Source organism: Engraulis encrasicolus, chromosome 15 (assembly GCF_034702125.1).
Source record: "Engraulis encrasicolus isolate BLACKSEA-1 chromosome 15, IST_EnEncr_1.0, whole genome shotgun sequence".
In the NCBI taxonomy this organism is placed as follows: domain Eukaryota; kingdom Metazoa; phylum Chordata; class Actinopteri; order Clupeiformes; family Engraulidae; genus Engraulis; species Engraulis encrasicolus.
In genome coordinates this window covers 18,162,258-18,172,257 of record NC_085871.1, presented here as the reverse complement: position 1 = coordinate 18,172,257, position 10,000 = coordinate 18,162,258, and the positions used below count along the sequence as shown (strand labels likewise).

At 46.0% G+C, this 10,000-nt stretch overlaps 1 protein-coding gene across 5 annotated transcripts in view; it reads right to left on the bottom strand.

Annotated features, from left to right (window-relative positions):
• osbpl8 (oxysterol binding protein-like 8) overlaps positions 1-10,000 on the bottom strand; it is a 201,293-nt gene that overhangs the window by 28,383 nt on the left and 162,910 nt on the right. For all 5 annotated transcript variants that reach the window (XM_063217159.1, XM_063217160.1, XM_063217161.1 and 2 more), the window contains 3 exons: positions 9,559-9,639; positions 5,981-6,082; positions 5,192-5,395 (listed from right to left, as the gene is read on the bottom strand). In XM_063217159.1, coding sequence (XP_063073229.1) covers positions 5,192-5,395; positions 5,981-6,082; positions 9,559-9,639 — 387 coding nt within the window. The remainder of the gene's footprint in view (positions 1-5,191; positions 5,396-5,980; positions 6,083-9,558; positions 9,640-10,000) is intronic.

Sequence of the window (10,000 nt, the reverse complement as noted above, 5' to 3'; positions counted from 1 at the left end):
GCCCTTTCGGTGGGATAACCGAACAGTTATAAACCAAGGTGCCATCAAGGAAGAAAAGAAGAAAATAAAACTTCTGGATAAACCTCACCTCAACAAACAAAAGAACAAGATTATCTACAGTAAAAAGAGCGCCACACACCAAGCCAGCCCATCCTGTCAACGCTGACCAGTAAGAAGTGCCCGGTTGAGGAAATAGCCAAAAAGGCCCACTGGAAAATTGCACCTCTTCAGTGAGACAAAGAAGATGGAGTCTGCTGCTATCGTGGCCCTAAAAGGAAGACGCTCTACGGCACAAAGCCTGTTCACTAAGAGAGCCAACAAGCTGGCACTTACAGTTAACCTCCTGGAAAAAGGAGCACTAATTGAAGAACTCAGAGCACTCAGTGGGGACTTCGGCAGGGTGCACGACACCAGCTTGGAACTCATCGAGGCCCTAGCAGGAGTGGAGGATGCAGAAGACGGGGTAGCGGAGACCAAATTGAAAATTGCAAACTGCCTCACCACTTACACTGAAACACTCCAGCTGGCGAGGGAAACTCTATGGACCAAGTACGCTAAAGCTGAAATCCAGCTGCATGCTGAAGGTGCCGAGGAGATGTGTAAGGAGGTTGAAGACACTGATGTAAGTCACTTATCAGAGCCGGAGTGTGATGCCCTCAAGGAGTGCCTACTGGAGAGAGTCCACGAGCTCGAGCAAACCGTGCTTGGGTGGGAACGCCTAATCTCCGATAAAGTTGCATGTTACAAACAGCTATTATACAAACTTAAAAACAGACTGCGTGACTGGGAACACAGGTGGAAAAAATCATTCCACAGCACACCCAAGAAAGAGTTCCGTGGCTCTGGTGTGCAACCATCAGACAGTCAGCTCAACACTTCAGATACCTCACCGCCACCTCCCACGCCTCCTGGCTCAACTCCTCAAATAAGGCTGGAGCGAACTCGTCTACCTGTCTTCTCTGATGACATGGTGGATTACTACCGGTGGAAGGCTGAGTGGACCGAGCTAGAGCAACTAGGCAACCCCTTGAAGACTGCTGCTGTCACGAGATTCCACCTACTGGCCAGCCTCAGTGACAAGGTAAAAAAGGACCTGGTCCTGTCCAGCTGCACAACAGCAGATGAAATCTTTAGGCGCCTAGCCAACCGCTTCGGGAACAAGGCCCGAATTGTCCTGAAGATAGCTGAGGAGATTGAAAACTTGCCACCTGTAAAGGGAAATAACCCAAGAGAAGCAATTGACATGATCCAGGCTGTAGAGCGGGCCCTCAGCAACCTCGTAATCTTGGGGGAAGAGGATATCCTGAAGAACCGTCTCATGGCACAGTCCCTGGAAAGAAAGCTCCCAAGTTCCCTGAAGGAGAAGTGGGTTGAACACAAGGCAGAGCCAGCGAATGAGTTTGATCCACGTAAACACTTTGACTGCTTACTGCACTTCCTACAAAAGCAGGAGGCATTGCTGGAGGAGTTGGACCAGCTGGGCGAAGGTCTTGGTGAAGAAAACTCCTCACTGAAAGGCACAGCGGGTAGGCCAGTCAAGAAGGTACACTCAAATGCCACCTCAGGCCAAAACCGGCCTCAGTCAAAGCCATACTTGGGCTCATGCACCGCCTGCTCTGATGATACTCACTCTGGCAGGCTCTTTGCCTGTAAGACCTTCAGAGAGATGGAACTCCAAGGGAAAATAGCCCATTTAAGCTCACATGGAATATGTAATCAGTGCCTATGCCTCCACCCACAAGATGGCCATTGCAATAAAAGGTTCATTTGCACCAAATTGGACTGCCGCAAAGATGAGCCTCACCACTACTTACTCTGCTCCAAGTACATTACTCAAGACAGCACTGGTAGTAATGAGCAGAGCAACAAAGTGGGAAACAAAGGCCTTGGACTTACCGACCAGCAAGAAGCGCTCCTGACAAAGGTTGCGCCTGGGCTAAGGGAAGAATTCAGGAAGGCCTTCTCGAACAAAGCCTCTGCTATGACCTGCTCTGCTGGAAGTGGACCAAAGGAGTATCCAGTAGTAATGATGCTACTAGAGGCCACAACTAACTCTGGACATCTGATCGGCACTTTGATTGACCTCGCCTCCGACACCAACTACATAACCTACTCTGCTGCTGAGAGGTTAGGACTTAATGGTGAGAGTGTTAAATTAATAGTCCACGGTGTAGGAGGGATGACCAAAACGGTCAAAACAAAGAGGTATTCACTGAGACTGAGGGTGAAAATAAAAGGGACAGTTGTGGAACACAAGCTGCACTGCTTTGGCCTGGAGAAAATAGCAGAAGTAAACCAGTCTGTCACAGTGCAACAACTGCAGAAGGTGTTTCCAGATGTTGCCTCAGCTGAGCTAGTTCGTCCCAAAAGCATTGAACTTCTAATCAGCCACAGGGAAGGTCGACTGGTTCCATGGCCTGTCAGAACGGAGGGAGACCTTGTCCTATGGGACAGCCCCCTGGGGAAAGCTGTTGGTGGTACTCACCCTGATCTCTTCAAGGCAAGTGGCGAAACAGCGCAACACTCTGGAACTCACTTTGCAACAACTATGAGAACGTCTAGGGTGTATGAGGAGATCTGGACCAACACCAAAGAACTGTGCGAGAACAGCCCAGTCACCTCTCTAAACAGATACAAGCAAAGTCCACAAGTAAAGAAAATGGAGAAAAAGAATCAGTCTCAAATGGAAACTGTGGACACTACTGCAAGGCTGCCAGCAAGTAAACACTCAGCCTCGATCAGTGATGTCCACACACAGGCAACAGCCAAGCCCCAGGCCTCTCAAAGTGGGAGGCAAGACCTTTGTACGAGATTATCTCCTGCACAAACCAAAAACAGACTTCTGGCTGGGTGGCAACAGCCAGATTTCAGGTTACTCAAAGTGGGAGGCAAGACGCTCCTGCCTGTCAAAAAGAAAGTGGCAGCCGTCAAAGATGCACCACACAGGAATAGAGCTGCAGACACCTCTGGTCTTGACCTGGAGACCCATTCCTGGCGCCGACTGGGGTCCTTCCAAATCGAGGTGGACCAGGTCTGTGCAAAGCGAAGAGATTACGGGAACTACCTAGCCGAAGTCAGTTCAGAGAGAAATGGCAACAGGAGGGGCTTCAGGGACGGCGTTCCTGCTGGTGTTCCTGCTGCCGGCGTTCCTGCTGGTGTTCCTGCTGCTGGCGTTCCTGCTGCTGGCGCTCCTGCTGGCGTTCCTGCTGCTGGTGTTCCTGCTGCCGGCGTTCCTGCTGGTGTTCCTGCTGGTGTTCCTGCTGCTGGTGTTCCTGCTGCTGGTGTTCCTGCTGCCGGCGTTCCTGCTGCCGGCGCTCCTGCTGGCGTTCCTGCTGCCGGCGTTCCTGCTTCCCTGGCAAGTAGCCAAAGACGGGAAGATCTTCGCTGCCAACAGCAGCTGAGAAGGGGTGAGACGACTTCTGATCCTCCTTCTGCCGGAGGACTGAGATCCTCCACTTTGATCCAGTCTGTTGGGTCAAGTCTTTTCCAACCGAGCTGGTGGTGTACTCCATGCGCTGCCTCCATACTCATACGTTGCACACATGCGTCAGGCTGGTGGTGCACGGCGTGCGCTGCCACCACGCCCTTACATTGCACAACATGAAAAGAGAAGATATGTGAAAACATGCACTCTTGATACATTCCACATACATTCCCAGACAAGACATACATACTTCTCATGAGATGTGTCGCTATGGGCACTGAACTGTGCATGGACACTTTGTGCAATGAGAAAAAAAAAGGACTTTAAAAAAAAAGGAAAAAAAAAGAAAAGAAAATCGATATACTGTAAATGTGGTAAAAAATTGTAATGTTTGTGACCTCATTGGATCATGTGATCATTTCGGTCAAGTGGGAGGTGTTTTGTTGTCCACCCACTATGCAAAACCAAGGTAGTGGGAGAGTTTACTCAGTAACATTTAAAAGTGAGCATTTCATTGCAGGTTAATGTGAAAGGAAGTCCTTACCTGATTGGGCAGTGGAGCTAGCCAGCTGTTACGTTTCAAGCCAATGCTATCCTTGTTTGGTAAGCGTCCAATTAGACTTGCACATGCGCTTTAAATCAGCGCGAGATCCAAAGTTCCCGTAAGCCACTTCAATCATGACAGCAACACACCACTGGTAAGCTCTCTCCTAAATCCCACTAAAACTGCCTTTTACTTGTGTAACTCGTACTTAAACTCATGTAAAGTTGGTTTTAATGTGAACTGTAGTCACATCACGCATTTGGTATTCCAACAATCGCTCCGTTGAGTAAGTAAGCAACAGCAATGTTTGTAGCAACTTAGCAGCCCGTCTTGCGGTAGCGCAATGAATTCTGGGTAATGTAGTCTGTAATGTAATCTCCTGTTTGTACTTTCTGCTGCTTGTAAATGGCAACTGACTACTCTGCGCTGGTAAATGTGCTTACTTGGCGTTCTTACTGATGGTTGCGTTCATGGCTTTAATTGAGTAAAGTAAAGTTTGGTAATGGAGTAAAATATTATCTTGTAGACTGAAATATAGGTTGCTGGTGTTCATTAAGGCAACTTGGTTGCTACACATTGTTTGGAATTGTTGAGTACTTAAACTTACTAATGGGTTAGAGAAATGTGTGAAAGTGTTTACTATGCTGTGACTAGTTTAATGGGCTGTGCAGCAATTGTATTATGTACTCTTTATTTAAAGAAAATGTAAATGTGGAGCTCTCCTAATTTATATGTTGTATGTAGCCTGGGATAAGTGCAATTGGTAACATGCATTTGTGTGTTATTTATATTTCAACTTGTATGCAATATTGGAATGAAATGCTTGTTATTTATTTGTACCTTCAGCCACATATTTCTGTGCATATATTCTTGTACTGTATCATTCATTTGGCCATTTTGGCCTTATTTTGTGATTTCAGGTTTATAACCTAAAGACTGTGGTGCTACTAAAAAGTTGAAACCCAAAGAAAATAAAGACCACAAAGAGTTATTTCCGTCTGTTGCTGTTTTGATGCCCTTTCGGTGGGATAACCGAACAGTGTGTGTGTGTGTGTGTGTGTGTGTGTGTGTGTGTGTGTGTGTGTGTGTGTGTGTGTGTGTGTGTGAGTGAGTGAGTGAGTGAGTGAGTGAGTGAGTGAGGGGGGGAGCATGTGAGGGAGTGAGTGAGCGTCCGTGCGTGCGTGTCTGTGTACTCTGTGTTTGTGTGCGTCTTGTAGGCTAACCTTGACTGCCCAGATGGACTGCTCCAGGGGGTGGAAGAGCTTGAAGCAGAAGCCGTCCTTCTTGGAGGGCCTCTCGATGAGCTCGCAGGCGTTCAGCAGCACCGTGCCCACCCACTGGCCGTTCTTGTGCGTCTTGTAGATTAGCAGCACCCCCGGCTTCAGCACGCACCACAGCTTGGTCCAGCTCTTCAGGGTGCCACGGATCTGCGGGAGGACAGAGTCGAGTCAGAGCACAGACGCACATAGAGAACAGAGAAACACAACATAGTAAGACATTTGGTGGAGCTTAAGTCAAGACAGGGTGTATAGAAAGTAAGGCTGGATCGATTCGATTCCGACTCCCATCCCGATTCAGAAGGTCACGATCCGATTCGATCCACAATCTGATCCGATTCGATATGAATCTTCTATATTGCTGGGTTGTCACTATAACTAATTTATGCCTAAAATTCTAAGACCAGCTAAAGAAACCAAAATATCTCTGAAGCCCATACAAACTTGAAATACCTTGGTATGATAGAGAAGGGTAGGAAAAGACTGGCACTATTTATATGAACAGGTCGTGTGTATTTGTGCATGTAGCCTACAGGAATGTGGAAGAGAGCTACAGGATGTGGTCAAGAAAATAGCGCCATTAATCATCTGAAAAAGATCGATCCACAAAGTTTTGATATTGGAACGCAGATCGATGTTTTGAACCCATCCCTAATATAAAGTACACCCAGAAAGTGTATTGATGGAAAAAATGCGGATAAAAAGGAAAGAGGTGTATGGAGCCGTTGTTGTCACCTTGAGCCAGTCGGCCATGACGATGACCGAGGGGTCCGTGATGGTGCTGAGCAGCTCCTTGGTGGCACGCTTCTTCTCCTCACGGTAGTTCTTCTTCTGGACCTGCAGGGGGCCACACACAGAGAGGAGTCAAACGCCAGAGATCCTAAAAGCTCTACTGGTTCTTAAAGGTGCACCGTCTAACATTTTTAGCAGTTTATTTCCAGAATTCATGTTGCCCATTCACAAATTTTTTTCATGAACAAAGATATCTTTATAGTTATCTTTTTCATGATTTTGGCAAATAATAATGTTTGCATGCAGAATTTTGGTCACACAACCTCAACACAAACAAAAATCTGCGGACCCCCTGCAATCTCTGCCCGCACCCCAGGTTAAGAACCACTGCTCTGCTCTATTGGTTTCAACATACTGTACATAAAAAGTATCAATGACCCAACACATAAATAGTATATACAGTAATATGTCACACACATACAGTACGTGTGTACGATACTGACTGCATAGTGTGCTTATCTTGTGTCACTGGTCTCAGAAGAAACGATAGGTCAACATCGGTTCAAAAAGTCTTGCCATAACTTTGATTGAGTGCCTGAAGCAGCTAATCTTAATTAGCAAGACTGGTACTGTACACTAGATATTCCTTTGAAGACACCTGCGTTGGGAGAAAAAACTACACTTATTTTCCAAACCTTTGCTTGATTCCACTGCAATTAGGGCTGACTATACTCCAAATATTATATATTTAAAATGAAAGACTGCACAGTTTTATTTTTTAACTTTCATCTTTTTGTAGCACGCCAACAAGAGCAGCCCTGAGGTGATCATGTTGGCTGGTGGTGCAAATCAAATTTAATTGAAAGGAACCAAATTAGTTCAGTACCTTCTTTGTCCCCTGAAGAGCAGAAAGTTTTCATTATGCAGTATGCACTGTGCAGTGTGTGTGTGTGTGTGTGTGTGTGTGTGTGTGTGTGTGTGTGTGTGTGTGTGTGTGTGTGTGTGTGTGTGTGTGTGTGTGTGTGTGTGTGTGTGTGTGTGTGTGTTTGTGTCTTTGTGTGTGTGTGAGTGAGTGTGCATCTGTGAGTGTGTGTGTGTGACGTGCAGAATGTTTTCATTATTATTAAGCAGAACATTGTGCACCGTGTTGTGTTGTCCTCAAAGGGCCTCGTTGCTGTGTTGGCGGTGGGAACAAGGGAACATCTACGTACTTCAGAAATGCAAATAAAGTTGGCTTGTGTGTGTGTGTGTGTGTGTGTGTGTGTGTGTGTGTGTGCGTGTGCGTGTGCGTGCGGTGCCCGTCTGTCTACCTTTGTCTCTTGATTTGGCACATTGTGATGCGATTGCATTGCTGGATAGATGTGGCGTCCTGTCCTGATTCTACAGACCCAGGTGGAATACTGATGCTGTGATGTGCCCATTGGTTATTAAGGGGCAAGCGTGATGGGCAAGAAGGGCATGTCAATATCCCTCTTTATAATCTGCTATCTAATGGCCAATACAGCTCTACTAGCAAAACAGCTTTCCACTCTTTTATCAGTTTCTTGCTGTATTTTTTGGTGTACATTGTGTGCTGCATTTGGTGCAAATTAAGTTTGCTTGTGTGTGTGTGTGTGTGTGTGTGTGTGTGTGTGTGTGTGTGTGTGTGTGTGTGTGTGTGTGTGTGTGTGTGTGTGTGTGTGTGTGTGTGTGTGTGTGTGTGTGTGTGTGTGTGTGTGTGTGTGTGTGTGTGTGCGTGTGTGCGCATGTGTGTGTGTGTAATTAGGGGGACAGAGGTTTGGTGGGCTGTGTTGGTTGGTGGGGGGATTTGGTATTGACGTACTGTACGTAAGTGATGGTGATTCCAAAAGTCAAACAAAGTCAAAACAAAGTGTGGAGAGGCAGCCTTTAGCTTCTATGCTTCAAAGCTTTGGAACCAGCTTCCAGATGACGTAAAAAATGCACCCACTATTGATAGCTTTAAATCTAGACTCAAGACAAAGCTGTTCTCAGATGCTTTCTTAAATTATTGACGGTAAAATAAGAGAAGACAAAACCCTGACAATTCTAGACTCTATCAGGTAAACGGAAAAAAGGAGGCCAGACTCCTCTGTCGTCGAACAGTTAAAATCTGAAGACTGCGTATGTTTTTCAAGGTTTTATGTTTATTTATGTTTTATTTTATTATTATTTTTACCTTATGTTTTATCTTAATGTTTTAAATGTTTTTTTTTACTCTAATTCATTTCCTTCTTTCTTCCCTGTTTTCCTTTCATTTACATTTGTTAACTTTGTGAAGCACATTGAGTTGCACCTGTGTATGAAATGCGCTATATAAATAAACTTGCCTTGCCTTGCCTTGCCTTGCCTTACGTACGTATGTAAGTGCAGGTCTGTGCTGATCGGGTTGTTTCAATAACAATGAGAGGGCTCCAGCTAAGCTGCAGTGGGACTCTGAGCTCAGTACTCTGTTGTGTGTGTGTGTGTGTGTGTGTGTGTGTGTGTGTGTGTGTGTGTGTGTGTGTGTGTGTGTGTGTGTGTGTGTGTGTGTGTGTGTGTGTGTGTGTGTGTGTGTGTGTGTGTGTGTGTGTGTGTGTGTGTGTGTGAGTGTCTGAGGAGGGGATTTAGCAGACATCTGCCGTCTGTGGACGCCGTGCACTCTAAAGGCTAAAATGACACTGGTCTTACGCACTGACTCACAAGCAGGACACACACACACACACACACACACACACACACACACACACACACACACACACACACACACACACACACACACACACACACACACACACACACACCCCTAAAAGCAACCCAAATTCACACCCATTACAGTATGTACACACACACACACACACACACACACACACACACACACACACACACACACACACACACACACACACACACACACACACACACACACACACACACACACACACACACACACACACCTAAAAGCAAACCAAATTCAAAACCATTACGAACACACACACACACACACACACACACACACACACACACACACACACACACACACACACACACACACCTAGGTGCTGCACTGTTTGGAGACAGGTGCAGTTGGCTGGTGTGAATAATTGATGTCTAAGGGTTGCCTGAGGACTATAGACCGTGATCAGAGTGACTGGCCTCTCTCTGCCCCACGCACTGCAGGGCAGCCAACACATGGGCAGCTCTTGGGCTTATCATCACATGCCTGCCACCACACACTCCTGCACCGTGCAGTACATTCACAATCAGCAATGCAAACATCCACCATTTTGAGACTAAATATGACATTATTTAAGGTATGAGTTACATATTTGAGGAATGCTCCTTAAAATGTGTAATTGTCTAAACCAGGGATGTCAAACTCAAATGAACAGGGGGCCAAAACAGACAAACAGACAAACCAACGAGACGAAAGGCCAGGTTTGGCCCCCGGGGCTGAGTCTGACATCCCTGGTCTAGAGATGCACCCCAGCGAAAATGAACTTTCACTAGCATTCAGCTACTTGTCCGGTAGCTAATTTAGAGTCCCGATGCTAACAATAGACCTAGATGTGGCGATCTGCACTAGGCTCTGCCAACAAGCTCACCTTGAGTGACTCCTTCTTCGTGAGCTTGGTGCCAGACGTTGACACATCTTTGTCCGACCCGTTGGAGAGCTTCGATTCAGACTGTGCAAAGAGGAAACAAAGAAGACAAAACATGCATGAGTAAACAAAGATGACAACACACGTCAGACAAGCTAGTAGACAAACAAGAAGGTGTAAATCATGCAAAATAGAACAGTCTATTATACATAGTTTAGCTAGTGGTACATCAAGGAATTAATACAGAAAAAGTAGGAGCAGACTCTACTCAATCTGTTCTTGTGATTAAAGGTTTTGAAGTACATAATGTTGTAAAATGCATTAAGGACATAAAATTGATGTGAATGTGGCTGCTCTTTAAAGGCCAACTTCCGATAAAACTCAGTTTTACTCTCTCCTTTCGAAGAACGGACGGTCACCCCAAGTTAAACTCACTTGCAAGGCT